The 21661-nt window shown below is 48.6% G+C and overlaps 4 protein-coding genes across 5 annotated transcripts in view; all 4 read right to left on the reverse strand.

Moving 5' to 3' along the window:
- LOC139048927 (uncharacterized) overlaps nt 1–15842 on the reverse strand; it is a 166996-nt gene extending 151154 nt beyond the window's left edge. Inside the window, exon 1 of one of the 2 annotated variants that reach the window (XM_070523905.1) lies at nt 15715–15842. The gene's annotated coding sequence lies outside the window, so the exon portion shown is untranslated. Of the gene's footprint in view, nt 1–11816; nt 11844–15714 lie in introns of those variants that run through there. The other variant, XM_070523906.1, reaches the window with a different exon arrangement.
- Nucleotides 1620–5804, reverse strand: LOC139048941 (NLR family CARD domain-containing protein 3-like). The gene is made up of 3 exons (XM_070523929.1): nt 5681–5804; nt 2748–4633; nt 1620–2131 (listed from the first exon to the last, which is right to left on the reverse strand). The coding sequence occupies exon 2, from the start codon at nt 4595–4597 to the stop codon at nt 3380–3382; it is 1218 nt and encodes a 405-aa protein (XP_070380030.1). The 5' UTR covers nt 4598–4633; nt 5681–5804; the 3' UTR covers nt 1620–2131; nt 2748–3379.
- Nucleotides 11600–15824, reverse strand: LOC139048928 (uncharacterized). Its single transcript, XM_070523907.1, has 3 exons — nt 15745–15824; nt 12777–14682; nt 11600–12127 (listed from the first exon to the last, which is right to left on the reverse strand). Exons 2-3 carry the CDS (start codon nt 14675–14677, stop codon nt 11818–11820), a joined length of 2211 nt encoding a protein of 736 aa, XP_070380008.1. The 5' UTR covers nt 14678–14682; nt 15745–15824; the 3' UTR covers nt 11600–11817.
- A 387-nt stretch (nt 15843–16229) lies between the features above and the next one.
- Nucleotides 16230–21661, reverse strand: part of LOC139048932 (uncharacterized) — a 252554-nt gene continuing 247122 nt past the window's right edge. The window contains exons 6-7 of the mRNA XM_070523913.1: nt 20942–21252; nt 16230–16641 (exon numbers count right to left, since the gene is read on the reverse strand). Of these exons, the coding sequence (XP_070380014.1) occupies nt 20943–21252 (310 nt within the window). The 3' untranslated portion in view covers nt 16230–16641; nt 20942. The remainder of the gene's footprint in view (nt 16642–20941; nt 21253–21661) is intronic.

Here is a 21661-nt window from a genome sequence, read left to right on the forward strand (position 1 = left end):
CAGTTTGAGCCTCGAGCATGCGCAGTTCCTTCAACGCTATTTCTTTGGGGTTCGAAACATTCATGGGGCCCCGATTCTAAAACTCCATTAAGGCGGAAGCCTTAATTGGCTCATACCGCCGATGAGCTTGAATAAAACGCGTCGTCCGGTATAATGGTACAAAACAATGGCTCATACCCCCCTAAGCAAGCAAAAAAATGCAATGTCTTATCCCTCTCGTAACGCAGAGGCTACAAGCACTCGGCAATGTGAGGCGTACAGTGCATATACACTGTAATCACGCATACAACGCACAGAAAAGCGTCGTCTAGTCGAGTGGCACAAAAAAACAACCCTGACCTTCTCAATGTCTCATACCCCCGTAAGCAGGGAAAAAAAATGCGACAGCTCATACCCCCGTAAGGCTGAGGCAGCTATCGCTCAGAAAACTGAAGCGAGCACTGCATGCATTCATTTAAATCACCCAAACAACACACAGATCTGCACGCGTTTCAATCCCCTGCAGAGAGGACGCAACATAAAGTTGAAGAGAAAGGTCGTCGGCGCGAGTCTGACCCCGCTATGCGAGCGCGCTTAGCCGCAGCGGAGCGTCGGAAAAACGAGCCGAAGAAGCCGAACTGCGAAAGCAGCTACACAGCGATGCAAAGCTTACCAAGTGTGTAGCAGGCATTCACTGTCACATGCTACAGGAGTTTAACATACTGCTGAACTTTATGTTCCCATTTGCTGTATTTTCCAATAAAAATGTCACTTTGCCCGTCCACGCCCTGCACTGATCGCTTTTTCCCGCGTCTTTCGTCCCGTTTGCGCCGTTTGAGAAATGAATTTTGATGAAATGACTTCAGAATTTCACAGCGAAAAACTGTATACACGATGTTCGCGTTGCGGCTAATCGCACAGCGATTTCTTTTTTCGGCATTCGCATCGGCGTCTGTTTTGCCTACATGGTTAGCACCGAGATTGTTTTTCAGCACTGCCTTTGGTATATTACAGGGGCACACTAATGACTTTGCGCGCCAGTACATGCTGTGTACGTCTGCCGCTGAAGCACCACTTTCGGCGGCAACTACTTGTGCCTTTCGGAATACAGTTATCTGAACACGGGATCAAAGTGAAATCTAAGTTTCATCGCAGCCTGCAGTCAGAGGTCCGTATCGAAAGGTAGAGTTGGTACTTCGCTGTACACTCATCGCATACCTGACACACATGTCACACTGGGCGGTGAAGTCGCGAGAAAATGTTGAGTTATGCTCATTTTCCGGGCTCGGAAATATTCTCACATATTACGTTATATATATACGGTATATATACGTATATATGCGTTAGATAGCCCAACTCCGGTGTCACATGACCTGCGCGCTTAAGGGTTACGAGCTACACGCGTCTTCTGTTCAGCGAAACTTCATTTACGATTCACGCGACGATAACTGGACGAGGCTCCACTGTGAGCCGGCCAACTTGGAATCGATTCATCGTCAAACTTTGCGCTAGCCCTTGTGCATCTTTCTTTGTCCCCGTTTGTCCAGCGCGAAGTTTGAGGACGATCGAGGCCCGTCCGCGTGCACTATCAGAGGCAGTGTCACCTAATTTGCCTTTTAGCCACACCAGAACCACAGTAGTACGTGTTTATGTGTTTTGTTAGATTGCATTCATGAACTTCTCTTTTGGACTGCTTTTTGTTTTTGAGTTACGGCATTTCGCGGTGGATGGCTCCTGTAAATAACGACGAACACGCTCTTCTTTATTTCTTCTTGACTGTCCGTCTGGGCAGATGATATGTCTCTAAGACAAAATACAACGACGGGCAGCATCGTGCTTACGTCACACGCGGTTCGGCTCTGATTGGCCGCATTCGTCCACGACGTCACCAAGCGCGAGGCAGCGCCGGATCGCGATCCAGCAGTGCTCGTTGAGGTCGTCGAGCTGCGTGCGCCCGTCTTCCCGTCGATGACACGTGACCCTTTCCTTGACGACTCCTGCGAGTCGCATGAAATCGTGCAAGCCTTCGAAGGACCTGACTTCGTCTCGGAGAGCGCCCACTGCCTCGTCCTCGCTGATGGACTGGACTTCGGCAAGTTCCTCCAGAAGAGCTCGGTGCCGCAGGACCCGCTCCAGCGCCGCCGCAGTGGTCCTGTCGAAAACGCGATACGTGCCGGGACACGTTTACATCTAGTCGAAGTCGCTAAACTGAAGAAAAGGTTTCATCGCGATACAATAGCAGTGGTAACATGTGTTATGGCGTGGTAGAGCCGATGCAGTCATACGAAGGAAGTTGTTGGAGCAGCTCCTCTGCAAGGTTCGTAATGAAAGCTGTGCTCAGGATAAGACAAGATAATGAAAAATCGAAAGGTATATATATCGCCATCTTGTGGATACGCTGAGGCGTTATGCTTCAAAAAGTAATAAACGCATCACTTCCTGAAGCACTTGATTAGCTTATCTCAGATCCCTTTAGCCCAACCGAGGATGAGGTCGCGACCTCATTAGGGCAGTTTCAAGAGATTGTTCACATTTCTTTCGAAGCAGCTGCTATGCCGGCTGAAAGCGAATGCTATAAGCGACAGTGGATAAGCCAACGAGCAGTCTTAATAAGAACGGCGGGATTTTTCGGACATTGCAAGGTTAAAGGCAGATCTAAAAGAAATGATCAAAATTCAAGAAACGAATAAGAGCACGCGCTATTGTTCCCGACACGAGTCTTGCGAGTATTTGTGTCTAAGTGCTGCAGTTTCATTACTGGTACTTACTTGTCAGGATTAGCTCCAGCGAGGAATTGCGAAGCAGTGGCCACCAGGCGGGAGTTCCTCCGGGCCGTGTCCCAAATGGCAAACGAGTCCTTGTTCATGTAGCCAGGAACATCGACTCTTAGGAGGCTGTAGTTGCGACATATGCCGTCGGACAAGCGACTCACGAACGCCGCCCAGTTCCAGCCCCTTCGTACCGAAACCGAGAACCTTCGTATGTTTTCGCTGTGCTTGACCACATCAGCCATGCACTCAGAGTCGTCCTCAGACATGCATGTGGCGCTGACGTACAGCTCTGCAAAGCTGCTGTTCCTTGAAAACGACTCAACCACGGCCGTCCAATCTAGGTCAGTTTCATTCGCCGAGTAGGCGAGAGGCATCGAGATCAATCGCAGTATCTGGAGCGTGGTGGTTGTTCCAACATAGTCTGTGAGAGCAGACGACAGGTTCTCACTGTGTCTGCCAGGATCAATAGTCACAGTCAGCGATGTCACGTGGTTCAGCGAACACAGCTGGTGCAGGAGCCTGCCAAGCGGCGGAGCATCGCTGGTATCCTGCCCGGCTATGACGTCGCGAAAACAATGGTACCTGAGTAAATGGAGAGCGTACCGATAGCAGGCAACCCCCAAGTGTGGCTAGAAAACGACCTTCTCCTCGGCGCCACTTTCTCGAAGGGCTTCGCAGACTTCTTGCAGGACTACGGCGCTCGCGGAGTCCCCATCTATGACCACGTGCTTCAGACTGTGCTTCGCCGAAAGCGCTCTGAAGAAGAGAGCCCACTTCTGGGGTCGCCAGATGTGCAAGGGCAGCGTAAGTTCTTGCAGCGTCTCATTCTCCGTGAGAGCCGTCAGCCAGCCATCCCAAACAAAAGCACCTGTGTGGTGCTGTTGAAGACGGCAATGAACAATGTGAATACTGCGCAGCGTCTTATTCTTTGCGAAGATGTTAGATACTTCTTCGACGCAGTGCTCCAGCACCAACGCCTTCCTGAAGTCCAGTCTGGTGATGGTTTTGTTTTCCACGAGTCCTCGCAGTATCAACTGCATAGAGGTGCGGAAAAAAGAGCGCTCTCCCACAAAGCTTAGCGTCGTTAAGGCAGTCGAACTCTTCAGGTACTCCGCGAAAGTGGCACACATTCCTTCTTGAGAGGAGGCCACGACTGCAGTGTTCAAAGAGAGTTCTTTCAGGGTTGAGCACGCCGTGATCGCAGTCAAGAATGCCTCTGCTTCCTTACGTTTCATGTACAAATTAGGAAGATGGAGAGACGTGAGCGACCTCGTCGTCAGCAAAAGGGACGTCAGTTCGTCCAGAAAAGAGCGTCGGCACTCCGCATTACTGGTGCACTCGAAGTGCTTCAAGTTTGGCAGGGTCGGCAGGACCGCGCAGAAGATACGGTCAGGACCGATGCCCCGGCCGTACGAGTCCCGCAACTTGAGCGACTCGACGAATTGGTTTCCGCGGAGGGCGTCGCACAGCAGCTCGTCGTACAAGTTGAGCCTGCCCATCGTGACGTCCACATGCGTCACGCAGTGATGCTTCTTGACGAGGCAGTGCAGCAGCGTGGCGACCCGGTGCAGTGTGTCCAGCGAGTGGTCCCTCATGTACGGGCAGTCGATGCTCGCTACGGTCAGCCCGCTGCGAGTACGCGGGGTTTCTCTCAGTTCGAGCTTGGCCTGCGAGAGCACTTCGTTCCACACACTGAGGTGTCGAACGATGTGACACGCTCGGTCCTCGGTCGCAGTGCAAGGTGATGCGTGGTCAACGGCATGACCCGAGAAGAAGCCCTTTATTCCTTGGATGTCTGCCAAGCCGACGTCGAACAGATTCAACGAGTCTGCCCGACCAGTAGTCATCGGGAACTGCCTTTGGGTCACCGCCTGCCATTGTACCTGGAAGGACAGATGGGTAGCTCTTCCAAAATCGATCATGCGCATGCCTTCATAGCGATAATGCGTCTTGAGGCATGGTATTTAAGCTATTCCAACAATTTACCATTAAAGAGGTGGACTAATTGGCTCGGTCCCCGGACTTTCTTCGCCGTCCGGCTTGTCTTAGCCACTAAGGCTGTTGGGAAGCGATGTTTGAATCTGACGTGAAGCATTCTCTCCCTCACCTTCTCACGTACGCGGCAGGTATTCCCGTCCAGTTCGCGGTCCATGCAATTTTGTCATCGTTCACTCTACGCTAGTGCATCGTGTTTTGTGCTCCGACTATTGGCATGCATTCACTGCAGACTGCACCGCGGGTAGCTAGCCTTACACTGGTGACACAGAGCTAGGCACTCGGAGCTTGTGCTTTATTTTGTCGCCGATGGCCACCTCGCGATCCCCCAGAGCGAAAGAATAGCGTAAGCTTCTCGTGCGGCTATTAAAACGACGTTGAGACCAACCAGCAAATGGGTATAGCAGGCAATTGTGCACATTAATGGCAGATTAGACCAGACCTTTGAGAGTGCTTCCAAAGCGTTTCCATGGTCGCGTAAAATGACAATGAAGCTGAACTACAGACAATAATGACTTTATAGTCACATTATTGACGTGGCTGTTAACACTATCGTAACGCGCCATGATAGTTTTATTGCCACGATAATGCTTACCTATTTAAAGGACCACTGATTGTTCGCAGGGCTGCCCGAAAAAGGAGCATTCGAATGTGCCATAAGGTAGAATGGTACAGGTTAAATGATATGCCTTGTCAGTGCAAGTGCTCAGAATTTACGTATGACTTGCCTCGTGACGTGAGGCGAATGAGCTCGCAGCTCGGTTGACGCAAGAGATCTCCACTTGAAGGCACAGTGGCCTCAGAAATCGGCCGGCTCGCATTCGCGGGGATCACAGAGACCATCCGAAGACGCCATCGGATTTAGCTTACACTCGCCACTCTCCTTTGTTCAGCGGTTCGAGCCTTTCACGAACATACACGGGTGTGGCACTCACCAGAGACGCCAGTCGATGTTTCTAGCTTACTCTTGTACTTGTTGAGTCTTGTTCTCGCTTCTGCCGTGACTGTTGTTCTTGACGCTCAGACTCCACCACCAACGCCCTGTAGACTACTTCTTCTTCGTCGACCTTAGCACGAGAATCAGTAATCGTGCTTCTCGTTTTAATTTTCTACATGAATATTGTTACGAAGACTAAATCGTCAAAGTACAGATGAGAAAAGAGTGTGCAGCTAGGCTAAAAAGCGCGGTGGTGCCGTGGGTTCCATCTCCGCACTAAAACAAATTTTTTTTTTTCGCTAACAGCGAGGCTGTCTGCCAGAGGAAACCGCGTGGATTTCCATTGGTATAGCTTCACGTATTCTGATGATGACTACAGCAACGACGAGGATGAAATCAGAAAATTAACTAACGAACATTATACAATATAATTTTACACAATTTCATATTTTTAAAAATATAATTAATAATGACAAATTCACGAAGTCAGCAACTTGTGGGTGTTCACGATGCGACCCTTTCGGTCTCGAACCACTTTCCAACGAAAGGCCTTCACTGCCGCATTTGTCATCCCTCCACATGTTTCTTGTGGTGATCTCAGATGTTCTTGGTTTGAGTAAAGTGTTTACTCCAAAACACGCAGCGATGGTTGGAGCACTTACGTTGACCCGCTCGTCTGAGCTGATCGCAACTATTCGCAAGTTCCATCGTAAATCTAAATTCTCGTTTTATCTTCCCTATCTTCCATCAAGCACGCCCGGCCATGTTCTCATGCCCACGTGACGCGCCAGGTACTTCGCGGCGTCATAGGGAACACACGAATGATAAACACATAATTCTGGGGACAACGTAGGGAAGAAATGTATAGTGTGACGCCAGAGCATCCATTCTTCGGGTCCAGCGGGCCTGCGGAGAGACGCATGTTGGCGTATAAGTGCTATGATGGTGATGATGATGATAATGATGTTTGCAGTGATGGTGATAATGATGAAGAAGAACCTGTTTGCCGGAGGTGTAAACCGGCAGAATAACTATTGTGAGTTGGAAGCTAGCCGAATGAGTTGTAGGCTACTGCAGATATATAAAGCGAGATCTAAGACTGATTTACATGAAAGAAAAAAAGGCTCGATTCAGTTATACAGACGTCAGGAAATGCACTAATAGTGCATAACTGAAAAGTGATACAAACCTATTCCAAGGTATTGAGTAGCGAATAAAAGAACAACGAAGAAGACCGCTCTATTAACAAAGTCGAAGCATAAGAAAATTAAAATAATTAGTGACAAGAGTAGGAGAAATGCTGATGAAAATAACAATAAAGGGACCCTGGAATGATTTTGACGATTCTGGAAAGTGCTACTGAGTCATTAGGGTAGGTCCTTCTGATCATTAAGGAATGCATTTAAGCAGTCCGCGTAAAGCATGTAATTTATTAGGTTTTAAAGAAGTGAATAGCTACCGATCGAAGTGATGCCACTCTCCCGAGTTTTCAGCCCAGCTGGTGTCACTTTAGGGAAAGCATTGATTTGGGGAGGTACCCGATTGACTCCCTAGGTGGCGTGACCGTTAATTGTTTCGAGCTTTACGATCAACGAATGTTCTTCGTAATAGTTGCAATGCTCGTAAACTTGTTTCTATAAAATGTCACAGAAAGAGCATACACAACGACAATTAATCGCTACACTCAAACACTTGCGGCACACAGCAAGTGTCGTCTGCTTGCGTTTCAACCTTCTCCGTGTTGACGTGAGCTGCGCCGGTCAATGTTGATCTCGAGCTTTCTTTTCGCGAGCACAGTTTTCTGTTTACGTTGTGGGCTGCAGATCGAGCGACTGGCGACATGTCAAGCCGCGACATCGTGTCAGTCTGCAGCAGAATATGCGAACAGAGCGGCCTCTGCGCATCGTCTAGTCGTTATCCGATCGGCTCCACCATCTAGCCAATAACAGAAGCAAATAAAATTATCATGAGACCATTTCAAAATGGCGTCATACTTGATACCTGGAGCGTCTGCTATTGAAAAGTTTTCGTCGGGGCAAGCGAGGAGGTGTGCAACAGACATGGACAAAGTGCATAGAGTCTGACCATTTCAATCTTCAAAAGTCCGCGGTGCAGTTAATTTCACTGCTGACCCCGTTTTAGTCATTAAACTGCACTGCCAACTGAAGTGAAACTTGAGAATAGATGCAGCAAAGCATACGTTTTATTTCTTTTCAAGAAAGAATTAGGCTTTCACCGTTCCACTATACTATACGAATGAAAACGTACAAAATTACGCGCTGATATATATTTTTTGTGGCTAGCGCCTTATTTATGCAATGGGGAAAGTTTCAAATATGAACTATTTGCAGTCTCGCCGAGCAACAGTGGCTGGCGGTTATGAGGGCGTGGGCAGGGCTTCACTGCAGACTTCAGTTGTATCCGACTATAGTACACTGTAGCTTTGCGCTAGCGCATAGCTTTTTGTGCTTTCAGTGCCGCTACGGCGTCAAAAAAAAACTATTATAAATAATTAAATATACCATTTTATTGTGAGATTAATATTGACCATTCCTGTTTCTGCGTTTAATTCCAATTTAGAGGTTATTGCACTAGCAGCAAGCAAATAGTTGCGCATAGTATTGAGTAACCAAGTTTACGTGCCTTCACCAGGCAAGTTGAGCCGTGTAAGGCGTACGAGCCATGACCATGAAATTGAATTTGAAATCAACGCCGTCTGTAAGCAGTTTCATGAGTAAAATGGGCTCAAGCAGTGAAACTAATTGTACCGCGGATTTAGAAGAGTAAAATGCTCAGACTCCACACACTTTGTCGATGTCTGTTGCACAGCTCATCGCTTCCGCCGATGAAAAGACTATTCAAGGAGAGTAGACGCTCTGGAGGTATCAAGTACAGTTCGCGAGGGTTGCAATTTGGGCTTGTTGGTAATGCATCTTCAAGGGGGTTATGGTAGCGCGATTGAAAGACGGGACAAAAGACGACACAAAGGGACACACACAGCGCTGTGTGTGTCCCTTTGTGTCTTCTTTTGTCCCGTCTTTGAATCGCGGTATCAAATACGACGCCATTTTGAAAACGTCATATGACGACTTTGTTTGCTCCTGCGATTGGTTAGCTGAGTAACACAACGCCACGCGGTTCGTGTGTCTCGGTTGCCAACTGCTGTTTTTTAAAGTTGTATTCGACTATAATGAATCAATCTTCATAAGATACGCTAGTTGAGAGAAAGCGATAACAGCAGTCATTGCTCCTAGCTTGCAAAGTTCACGCGTTACCACGAATCGAGCCCAGTTTGGTGCTAGGTGCCGTCTTTTCGGTGGGTGCCGCCACATTTGTTGACGCAAAGCCTTTGGGGCAGCTTTTGGGGCTTCAGCTCAAATCAGTGAAATAACGTGCCGGACGCGAAAGCCAAACGCAGTTTGAGTCTCGAGCATGCGCAGCGCCTTCGACGCTATTTCTTTGGGGCCCCAAGCGTTTGGGGACGCTATCTTAAACTCTCTTTTAAGGTGGAAGCCTTAGCTGGCTCATACCCCCGATGAGCTTAAATACAACGCGTCGTCCGGTGTAATGGTAGAAAAAGTGTCATCGTCAGCAATGGCTCATATCCGCCTAAGGAAGCAAAAAAAATGCAATGTCTTATCCCTCTCGTAATGCCGAGGCTACAAGCACTCGGCAAAGTGAGGCGTACAGTGCGTATACATTGTAATCACGCATACAACGCACAGAAAAGCGTAGTCTTGTCGATTGGCACACACACAGAAAAAAAAAAACGTGACCTTCTCAATGGCTCATACCCCCGCAAGTATAGAAAAAGTGCGGCGGCTCATACCCCCGTAAGGCTGAGGCAGCCTGCGCTCAGAAAAGTGGAGCGAACAGTGCATACATTCATTTAAATCACCCAAACAACACACAGAGCTGCACGCGTTTCAATCCCCTGCTGAGAGGATGCAACGTAAAGTCAAAGAGAAAGGTCGTCGGCGCGAGTCTGACCCCGCTATACGAGCGCGCTAAGCCGCAGCGAAGCGTCGGAAAACGAGCCGAAGAAGCCGAACTACGAAAGCAGCAACACGACGATTCCAAGATTACCAAGTGTGTAGCAGGCCTTCGCCTTCACATACTACAGGAGTTTAAAATACTGCTGAACTTTTCGCGTCCATTAGCTGTATTTTCCAATGCAAATGTCCCTTTGTCCGTCCGCGTCCTGCACTGATCGCTTTTTCCCGCGTCTTTCGTCCCGTTTGTGCCGTTTGAGAAATGAATTTTGATGAAATGCCTTCAGAATGTCACAGCAGAAAACTATGCGTGATGTTCGCGTTGTGGATAATCGCGCAGCGATTTTTTTTTTCTTCCGGCACTCGCGTCGGGGTCTGGTTTGCCTACATTGTTAGCACCGAGGTTGTTTTTCAGCACTGCCTTTGGTATAAAGGAGCACAATAATATGGCTTTGCGCAACAATACATGCAGTGTACGTCTGCCGCTGAAGCACCACTTTCGGCGGCAACTACTTGTGCCTTTCGGAATACAGTTTTCAGAACACGGGATCGAAGTGAAATCTAAATTTCATCGCAGCCTGCAGTCAGAGGTCCGTACCGAAAGGTAGAGTTGGTACTTCGCTGTACAATCATCGCATTCCTGACACACATGTCACACTGGGCGGTGAAGTCGCGGAAAATGTTGAGTTATGCTCATTTTCCGGGCTCGGAAATATTCTAACATACAGTAAAAGCTCGTTAATTCGAACCGCAAGGGGAAGCCGCTTCAGTTCGAATTAACGAAAGTTCGAACTAACGAAAGTGAAGGAGCGCAACAGCTACACTGCGATTTGGAAGCATTAGGGCATGTCAGAAATTTGGCGTGTCAGAAAGTGATGGCGTGTGCCGCGGGCACACGCCATCTTCAAGTCGAAGCTCTGGGTCCGACTGTGCCACACCACCGATGTCCACCGAAACGAACGTTAGCCGAGGCTTAACACCATCACAATGAATCGCGACGGCCGATACCTCCTAAGCTGAAAACAGAGGTGCACAACCGATGAAGACTGCCGAGACAAAAACGCTGAACATGTGAAGGTGGCGAAGGCCCTGATTCGTTGGGTCTTGATTGCAAGCGCAACTGCAACTTGATTGCACCTTAACTGTAACTTGATGGGCAACTTGATTCGCTGTGTTTTGGCGCTTGCCGTGCCATCTCCGCACATTAGCAGCTGTATAAGATTTGCAAAGCCTCCGAGATTCGCAACGGGCAAGAAGTCTCGGAGGTTACGTAGAACGGAGAGGCGGCAGCCGCCGCTGCCTTCTGGCTGACCCTGCGTCGGTTAGATTTTTTTCCGATTTGGCCTTCTCTCGCCGTTCTCTCCGTTTCGGAGGCAATACAGCCTTGTGTGTAGGCAGTAGGCGCGTTTGTCTGGCCGTGTGCCAGGCGAGCGTAGTTCGAATTATCCGTGAGGGAACCTTCTCGCGTTCGAATTAACGGACTTTTTTATATATAGACTTCTGTGGAGCTTGGCCGGACCAAATCGTACAGTTCAGATTATCCATAAATTCGAATTATTGAAGTTCGAATTAACGAGCTTTCACTGTATTACGTTATATATATACGGCATATATACGTATATATACGTTAGATAGCCCAACTCCGGTGTCACATGACCTGCGCGCTTAAGGGTTACGAGCTACACGCGTCTTCTGTTCAGCGAAACTTCACTTACGACTCACGCGACGATAACTGGACGAGGCTCCACTGTGAGCCGGCCAACTTGGAATCGATTCATCGTCAAACATTGCGCTAGTCCTTGTGCATCTTTCTTTGTCCCCGTTTGTCCAGCGCGAAGTTTTGAGGACGATCGAGGCCCGTCCGCGCGCACTATCAGAGGCAGTGTCACCTAATTTGCCTTTTAGCCACACCAGAACCACAGTAGTACGTGTTTATGTGTTTTGTTAGATTGCATTCATGAACTTCTCTTTTGGACTGCTTTTTGTTTTTGAGTTACGGCGTATCGCGGTGGATGGCTCCTGCAAATAACGACGAACACGCGTAGTATGTGCGATTTCTTCTTTTTTTTTTGCTGGACTGTCCGTCTGGGCAGATGGCATGTCTCTGAGACAAAATACAATGACGGGCAGCATCGTGCTTACGTCACACGCGGTTCGGCTCTGATTGGGCGCATTCGTCCACGACGTCACCAAGCGCGAGGCAGCGCCGGATCGCGATCCAGCAGTGCTCGTTGAGGTCGTCGAGCTGCGTGCGCCCGTCTTCCCGTCGATGACACGTGACCCTCTCCTTGACGACTCCCGCGAGTCGCATGAAATCGTGCAAGCCTTCGAAGGACCTGACTTCGTCTCGGAGAGCAGCCGCTGCGTCGTCTTCGCCGATGGACAGCACTTCGGCAAGTTCCGCCAGCAGAGCACGGTGCCGCAAGACCCGCTCCAGCGCCGTCGCAGTGGTCCTGTCGAAAACACGATATTTCCGGGACCGTTTTACATCTAGTCGAAGTCACTAAACTCAAGACTTCAGCGTGATACAATATCAAGACTTCAGCGTGATACAATAGCAGTGATAACATGTGTTATAGCGTGGTCGAGCCGATGCAGTCATACGAAGGAACTTGTTGGAGTAGCTCCTCTGTAAGGTTCGTAATGAAATGCTGTGCTCAGGAGAAGCAAGATAATTAAAAATCGAAAGAAAAGTATGTGTCCTCGTCTAGTGGATACATTGAGGCGTTAGGTTTCAAAAAGGAGCAAACGCATCACTACCCTGAAGCACTTTCTTAGCTAACCTCGGCTTCCTTTGGCCTAATCGAGGATTAGGTCGCGACCTCGTTAGGGCTGTTTCAAGAGGTTGTCCACATTTGTTTCTAAGGAGCTGTTCCACCGGCTAATAGCAAATGCTATATAAGCGACAGTGGATAAGCCAACGAGCAGTCTTAATAAGAACGGCGGGATGATTATTCGGACATTTCAATGGCAGGGTTAAACGGCAGGTCTAAAAGAAATGATCAAAATTCAAAAAACCAATAAGAGCATGCGTTATTCTTCCCGACGCGAGTCTTGCTAGTATTTGTGTCGAAGTGCTGCAGTCTCATTATTAGTACTTACTTGTCAGGATTAGCTCCTGCTAGGAATTGCGAAGCACTGGCCACAAGGCGGGAGTTCCTCCGCGCCGTTTCCCAGACGGCAAACGAGTCCTTGTTCATGTAACCAGGAAACTCGACTCTTAAGAGGCTGTAGTTGTGAGATATGCCGTCGGACAAGCGACTCACGAACACCGCCAAATGCCAGCTATGTTGTACCGAAACGGAGAACCTTCGTATGTTTTCGCTGTGCTTGACGACATCAGCCATGCGCTCAGAGTCCTCCTTAGACACGCAAGTCGCGCTGACCCACAGCTCTGCTAAGCTGCTGTTCCTTGACAACGACTCTACCACGGCCGTCCAAGCTAGGTCAGTTTCATTCACCGGGTCGGCAACAGACACCGAGATCAGCCGCAGTGTCTTGAGCGTGGTGGTGGTTCCAACATAGTCTGCCAGAGCAGACGACAGGTCCTCCCTGTACGTACCAGGATCAATAGTCACAGTCAGTGATGTCACGTGGTTCAGCGAACACAGCTGGTGCAGAAGCCTTCCAAGCGGCGGAGCATCGGCTTCGTCATCAGCCTGCGAGGCGATGACGTCGCGGAAACAATGGTACCTGAGTAAATGCAAATCCTGCCGATAGCAGACAACCCCCAAGTGTGGCCGAAAAACGACCTTCTCCTCTGCGCCACTTTCTCGTAAGGACTCGCAGACTTGCTGCAAGGCGATGGCATCCTTGACGACCCCGTTTATGATCACGTGCTTTAGACTGTGCTTCGTCGAAAGCGCTCTAAAGAACAGAGCCCACGTCTGTGGCCTCCAGATGCTGAATGGCAGTGCAAGTTCTTCAAGCGTCTCATTCTCTGTGAGGGATGTCAACCAGACATCCCAAATGAAGGGAACCCTCTGTTGGTAAAAACTGTAGAGGTTACGATGGATGGCCGCAATGTGAATACTGCGCAGCGTCGTATTTCTTGCAAAAATGTTATGTACGGCTTCCAAACATCGCTCCGACACGGACGCTGCCCCGAAGTCTAGTCTGGTGATCGTCCTGTTTTTCTCGAGTCCTCGTAGTATCAACTCCATCTCAGGGCTGTAAAGGAAGCCGTCTCCCACAAAGCTTAGCGTCGTTAAGGCAGTCGAACTCTTCAGGTACTCCGCGAAAGTAGCACACATTTCTTCCTCGACGTAGAGCTGGAATGCAATGTTCATCGATAGCTCCCTTAGGGTTGAGCACGCCATGATCGCAGTCAAGAACGCCTTTGTAGCCCTGCATTTCATGATTACATTGGGAACATGGAGAGACGTGAGCGACCTCGTCGTCAACAGGAGGGACGTCAGCGCGTCCAGAAAACACCGCCGGCACTCCGCATCACTGGTGCACTCGAAGTGCTTCAAGTTTGGCAGGGTCGGGACGACCGCGCAGAAGTTACTGTGGGGGCCGAGGCCCCGGCTGAACGAGTCCCGCAACTTAAGCGACTCGACGAATTGGTTTCCACGGAGGGCGTCGCACAGGAGCTCGTCGTACAAGTTGAGCCTGCCCATCGTGACGTCCACATGCGTCACGCAGTGATGCTTCTTGACGAGGCAGTGCAGCAGCGTGGCGACCCGGTGCAGTGTGTCCAGCGAGTGGTCCCTCATGTACGGACAGTCGATGCTCGCTACGGTCAGCCCGCTGCGCGTTCGCGGGGTTTCTCTCAGTTCTAGCTTGGCCTGCGAGAGCATTTCGTTCCATACACTGAGGTGTCGAACGATATGACACGCTCGGTCCTCGGTCGCAGTGCAAGGTGACGTGTGGTCAACGGCATGGCCCGAGAAGAAGCCCTTTATTCCTTCGATGTCTGCCAAGCCAACGTCGCACACATTCAACGAATCTGACCGACCAGTTGTCATCGGAAAGTTTCTTGGGGCTTCACCGCTTGCCATTGAACCTGGAAGGACAGATGGGTAGCTCTTCCGAAAGCGATCATGCGTGCTGACGCGTTAAATGTAAGCTATACCAACTATTTATTCTTAAAATGGTGCATTAACTGGATCGTTCCCCAGATTTTCTTTTTGAGCCGTCCGGCTCGTCACAGCCGCAAAGGCTGTTTGGAAGCGGTGTTTGAATGTGACGTCAAGCATTCTCTCACTCACGCTCTCACGTACGCATCACGTATTCCCATCTAGATCGCGGTCCATGCAATTTTGCCACCGTTCGCTCTACGCTCTAGCATCTTGCGTTGTACTCCGGGTATCGGCAGGGATTCGCTGCAGATTGCACCGCGGGTAGCTGGCGTTACAATGGGGACACAGAGCTGGGCGCTCAGAGCTTTCGCTTTGTTTCGGTTCCGATGGCCACCACGCGATCCCCCAGAGCGAAATAATAGCGTTAGCTTTTCGTGCTGCTGTTAAAACTACGTTGAGACCGGCAAGGAGATGGGTATAGCAGACACTCATGCACATTAATGGCAGATTAGACCAGACCTTTGAGAGCGCTTCCAAAGCGTTTCCATGGTCGCCTAAAGCGACAATGAAGCTGTACTACGGACCTAAATGACTTTACAGTCACATTACTCCGGACTTGTTAACACTATCATAACGCGCCATGATAGTATTATTGCCACGATAAAGCTTGCTTACATTTTTAAAGGACCACTGATTGTTCGCAGGAGTGCCCGAAAAAGGAGCATTCGAATGTGCCATCGGGCAGATTGTTATAAGTTATATGATATGCCTTGTCAGTGCAAGTGCTCAGAATTTGCGTATAATTTGCCTCGTGACGTGAGGCGAATGAGCTCGCAGCTCGGTTGACGCAAGAGATCTAGACTTGGAGGCACAGTGGCCTCAGAAATCGGCCGGCTCGCATTCGCGGGGATCACAGAGACCATCCGAAGATGCCATCGGATTTAGCTTACAATCGCCATTCCCCCTTTGTTCAGCGGTTCGAGCCTTTCGCGAACACACACAGACCTGGCACTCACCAGGGACGCCAGCCGATGTGTTTAGCTTACTCTTGTACTTGTTGAGTCTTGTTCTAGCTTCTTGATTCTTGTTCTCGCTTCTGACGTGGCTGTTGTTCTTGACGCTCCGACTCCACCACCAACTCCCTGTCGACTACTTCTTCTTCGTCGACCTTAGCACGAGAATCAGCAATCGTTCCTCTTGTTTTAATTTTCTACATGAATATTGTTACGAAGACTAAATCGTCAAAGTACAGATGAGAAAAGAGTGTGCAGCTAGGCTAAAAAGCGCGGCGGTGCCGTGGGTTCCATCTCCGCACTAAAACAATTTTTTTTTTTCGCTAACAGCGAGGCTGTCTGCCAGAGGAAACCGCGTGGAATTCCATTGGTATAGCTTCACGTATTCTGATGATGACTACAGAAACGACGAGGATGAAATCAGAAAATAAACTAACGAACATTATACAATATAATTTTACACAATTTCATATTTTTAAAAATATAATTTATAATGACAAATTCACGTAGTCAGCAACTTGTGGGTGTTCACGATGCGACCCTTTCGGTCTCGAACCACTTTCCAACGAAAGGCCTTCACTGCCGCATTTGTCATCCCTCCACATGTTTCTTGTGGTGATCTCAGATGTTCTTGGTTTGAGTAAAGTGTTTACTCCAAAACACGCAGCGATGGTTGGAGCACTTACGTTGACCCGCTCGTCTGAGCTGATCGCAACTATTCGCAAGTTCCATCGTAAATCTAAATTCTCGTTTTATCTTCCCTATCTTCCATCAAGCACGCCCGGCCATGTTCTCATGCCCACGTGACGCGCCAGGTACTTCGCGGCGTCATAGGGAACACACGAATGATAAACACATAATTCTGGGGACAACGTAGGGAAGAAATGTATAGTGTGACGCCAGAGCATCCATTCTTCGGGTCCAGCGGGCCTGCGGGGAGACGCATGTTGGCTTATAAGTGCTATGATGGTGATGATGATGATAATGATGTTTGCAGTGATGGTGATAATGATGAAGAAGAAACTGTTTGCCGGAGGTGTAAACCGGCAGAATAACTATTGTCAGTTGGAAGCTAGCCGAATGAGTTGTAGGCTACTCCAGATATATAAAGCGAGATCTAAGACTGATTTACATGAAAGAAAAAAGGCTCGATTCAGTTATACAGACGTCAGGAAATGCACTAATAGTGCATAACTGAAAAGTGATACAAACCTATTCCAAAGTATTGAGTAGCGATTAAAAGAACAACGAAGAAGACCGCTCTATTAACAAAGTCGAAGCATAAGAAAATTAAAATAATTAGTGACAAGAGTAGGAGAAATGCTGATGAAAATAAAATTAAAGGGACCCTGGAATGATTTTGACGATTCTGGACAGTGCTACTGAGTCATTAGGGTAGGTCTTTCTGATCATTAAGGAATGCGTTTAAGCAGTCCTCGTAAAGCGTGTAATTTATTATGAGGTTTTAAAGATGTGAATCGCTACCGATCGCAGTGATGCCACTCTCCCGAGTTTTCAGCCCAGCTGGTGTCACTTTAGGGAAAGCATTGGTTTGGGGAGCTACCCGAGTGGCTCCCTAGGTGGCGTCATCGATAATTTTTCCAGCTTTATGATCAACGAATATTCTTCGTAATAGTTGCAATGCTTGTAAACTTGTTTCTATAAAATGTAACAGAAAGAGCATACACAACGACAATTTACCGCTACGCTCGAACACTTGCGACACACAGCAAGTGTCGTCTTCTTGCGTTGCAACGTTCTCCGTGTTGACGTGAGCTGCGCCGGTCAATGCTGATCTCGAGCTTTCTTTTCGCGAGCACAGTTTTCTGGTTACGTTGTGGGCTGCAGATCATGCGACTGGAGACGTGTCAAGCTGCGACATTGTGTCACTCTGCAGCAGAATACGCGAACAGAATGGCCTCAGCGCATCGGCCGGTCGTTATCCGATCGGCTCCAGCATCTAGCCAATCACAGAAGCAAATAAAATCATCATGAGACCATTTCAAAATGGCGTCGTACTTGATACCTGGAGCGTCTGCTATTGAAAAGTTTTCGTCGGTGCAAGCGAGGAGGTGTGCAACAGACATGGACAAAGTGCATAGAGTCTGACCATTTCAATCTTCAAAAGTCCGCGGTGCAGTTAATTTCACTGCTGACCCCGTTTTAGTCATTAAACTGCACTGCGAACTGAAGTGAAACTTGAGAATAGATGCAGCAAAGCATACGTTTTATTTCTTTTCAATAAAGAATTAGGCTTTCACCGTTCCACTATACTATACGAATGAAAACGTACAAAATTACGAGCTTATATTTTTTGTGGCTATCTCCTTGTTTATGTAACGAGGAAAGTTTGAAATACGAACTATTTTCAGTCTCGCCGAGGAACAGTGGCTGGCGGTTATGAGGGCGTGGGCGGGGCTTCACTGCAGACTTCAGTTGTATCCGACTATAGTACACTGTAGCTTTGCGCTAGTGGATGGCGTCTTGTGCTTTCAATGCCACTACGGCGTCAAAGAAAAGCTATTATGAATAATTAAATATACCATATTATGCTAAGAGTAATTTTCGCATTCGTGCTTCTGCGTTTAATCCCAATTTAGAGGTTATTGCATTAGCAGCAAGCACTTAGTTGCGCATAGTAGTGAGTAACCCAGTTTACGTGCCTTTAGAAGCCAAGTTGAGCCGTGTAAGGCGTACGAGCCATGACCATGAAATTGAATTTGAAATGAACGCCGTCTATAACCAAAAGTCAATGCCAACTGAAGTGAAACTTCAGTTGGCATTGAAGTTTCATGAGTAAAATGGGCTCAAGCAGTGAAACTAATTGTACCGCGGATTTAGAAGAGTAAAATGCTCAGACCCCATAAACTTTGTCGGTGTCTGTTGCACAGCTCATCGCTTCCGCCGAGGAAAAGACTATTCAAGAACAGTAGATGCTCTGGAGGTATCAAATACAGTTCGCGAGGGTTGCAATGTGGGCTTGTTGGTAATGCATCTTCAAGGGGGTTATGGTAGCGCGATTGAAAGAGGGGACAAAAGAAGACACAAAGGGACACACACAGCGCTGTGTGTGTCCCTTTGTCTCTTCTTCGTCACATGACGACTTTGTTTGCTCCTGTGATTGGTTAGCTGAGTAACACAACGACACGTGGTTCGTGTGCCTCGGTTGCCAAATGCTGTTTCTTAAAGTTGTATCCGACTATAACGAATGAGTCTTGATAAGGTACGCTAGTTGAGAGAAAGCGATAACCGCAGTCATTGCTCCTACCTTGCAAACTTCACGCGTTACCACGAGTCGAGCCCAGTTTGGAGCTAGGTGCCGTCCTTTCGGTGGGTACCGCCACGTTTGTTGACGCAAAGCCTTTGGGGGACCTTTTGGGGCTGCAGCTAACATCAGTGAAATAACGTGCCTGATGGGAAAGCCAAACGCAGTTTGAGTCTCGAGCATGCGCAGTGCCTTCGACGCTATTTCTTTGGGGCCCCAAACGTTTGGGGCGCCTATTCTAAAACTTTTTTTTAAGGTGGAAGCTTTAATTGACTCATACCCCCGACGAGGTTGAATATTCAACGCGTCGTCCGGTGTAATGGTAGAAAAAGTGTCATCATCAGCAATGGCTCACACCCCCCTAAGCAAGCAAAAAAATGCAATGTCTTATCCATCTCGTAACGCAGAGGCTACAACCACTCGGCAAAGTGAGGCGTACAGTGCGTATACATTGTAATCACGCATACAACGCACAGAAAAGCGTCGTCTAGTCGAGTGGCACAAAAAAAAAACACGTGACCTTCTTAATGGCTCATACCCCCGTAAGGCTGAGGCAGCAAGCGCTCAGAAAAGTGAAGCGAACAGTGCATACATTCATTTATATCACCCAAACAACACACAGAACAGCACATGTTTCAATCCTCTGCTGAGAGGACGCAACGTAAAGTCGAAGAGAAAGGTCGTTGGTGCGAGTGTGACCCCGCTATACGAGCGCGCTAAGCCGCAGCGAAGCGTACGAAAACGAGCCGAAGAAGCCGAACCGCGAAAGCAGCAACACGGCCATGCCAAGTTTACCAAGTGAGCAGCAGGCCTTCGCCTTCACATGTTACAGGAGTGTAACATACTGCTGAACGTTTTGCTTCCATTAGCTGTATTTTCCAATAAAAATGTGACTTTGTCCGTCCACGCCTTGCACTGATCGCTCTTGCCCGTGTCTTTCGTCCCTTTTGCACCGTTTGAGAAATGAATTTCGATGAAATGACTTCAGAATGTCACAGCGAGAAACTGTATACACGATGTTCGCGTTGCGGCTAGTCACACAGGGATTCTTTTTTTCTCGGCATTCGCGTGGGCGTATGTTTTGCCTACATGGTTAGCACCGAGATTGTTTTTCAGCACTGCCTTTGGTATATTACAGGGGCACACTAACGACTTTGCGCACCAATACATGCAGTGTACGCCTGCCGCTGAAGCACCACTTTCGGCGGCAACTACTTGTGCCTTCAGGAATACAGTTTTCAGAACACGGGATCAAAGTGAAATCTAAATTTCATCGCAGCCTGCAGTCAGAGGTCCGTACCGAAAGGTAGAGTTGGTACTTCGCTGTACAATCATCGCATTCCTGACACACATTTCAATGGGCGGTGAAGTCGCGAGAAAATGTTGAGTTATGCTCATTTTCCGGGCTCGGAAATATTCTAACATATTACGTTATATATATATACGGTACATATACGTATATATACGTTAGATAGCCCAACTCCGGTGTCACATGACCTGCGCGCTTAAGGATTACGAGCTACACGCGTCTTCTGGTCAGCGAAACTTCATTTACGACTCACGCGACGATAACTGGACGATGCTCCACTGTGAGCCGGCCAACTTGGAATCGATTCATCGTCAAACATTGCGCTAGTCCTTGTGCATCTTTCTTTGTCCCCGTTTGTCCAGCGCGAAGTTTGAGGACGATCGAGGCCCGTCCGCGTGCACTATCAGAGGCGGTGTCACCAAATTTGCCGTTCAGCCACAGCAGAACCACAATAGTACGTGTTTATGTGTTTCGTTAGATTGCATTCATGAACTTCTCTTTTGGACTGCTTTTTGTTTTTGAGTTACGGCATTTCGCGGTGGATGGCTCCTGTAAATAACGACAAACACGCTCTTCTTTATTTCTTCTTGACTGTCCGTCTGGGCAGATGGCATGTCTCTGAGACAAAATACAACGATGGGCAGCATCGTGCTTACGTCACACGCGGTTCGGCTCTGATTGGGCGCATTCGTCCACGACGTCATCAAGCGCGAGGCAGCGCAGGATCGCGATCCAGCAGTGCTCGTTGAGGTCGTCGAGCTGCGCGCGCCCGTCTTCCCGTCGATGACACGTGACCCTCTCCTTGACGACTCCTGCGAGTCGCATGAAATCGTGCAAGCCTTCGAAGAACCTGACTTCGTCTCGGAGAGCGGCCGCTCCCTCGTCCTCGCTGATGGACTGGACTTCGGCAAGTTCCTCCAGAAGAGCACGGTGCCGCAGGACCCGCTCCAGCGCCGCCGCAGTAGTCCTGCCGAAAACGCGATACGTGCCGGGACACGTTTACATCTAGTCGAAGTCGCTAAACTCAACACTTCACCGCGGTACAATAGCAGTGATAACATGTGTTATAGCGTGGTAGAGCCGATGCAGTTATACGAAGGAAGTTGTTGGAGTAGCTCCTCTGCAAGGTTCGTAATGAAATGCTGTGCTCAGGATAAGACAAGATAATGAAAAATCGAAAGGTATATATATCGCCATCTTGTGGATACGCTCAGGCGTTATGCTTCAAAAAGTAGTAAACGCATCACTTCCTGAAGCACTTGATTAGCTTATCTCAGATTCCTTTAGCCCAACCGAGGATGAGGTCGCGACCTCATTAGGGCAGTTTCAAGAGGTTGTTCACATTTGTTTCTAAGCAGCTGCTCCGCTGGCTAAAA

The sequence above is a fragment of the Dermacentor albipictus genome, chromosome 8, assembly GCF_038994185.2.
Source record: "Dermacentor albipictus isolate Rhodes 1998 colony chromosome 8, USDA_Dalb.pri_finalv2, whole genome shotgun sequence".
Lineage (NCBI taxonomy): Eukaryota > Metazoa > Arthropoda > Arachnida > Ixodida > Ixodidae > Dermacentor > Dermacentor albipictus.

Coding starts and splice junctions, on each gene's coding strand:
- LOC139048941 (XM_070523929.1), bottom strand. CDS start 4,597: ATGACTACTGGTCGGGCAGACTCGTTGAATCTGTTCGACGTCGGCTTG.
- LOC139048928 (XM_070523907.1), bottom strand. CDS start 14,677: ATGGCAAGCGGTGAAGCCCCAAGAAACTTTCCGATGACAACTGGTCGG. Junction 12,128..12,776: donor GCAGGAGCTAATCCTGACAA/GTAAGTACTAAT, acceptor TGTTTTCGACAG/GACCACTGCGACGGCGCTGG.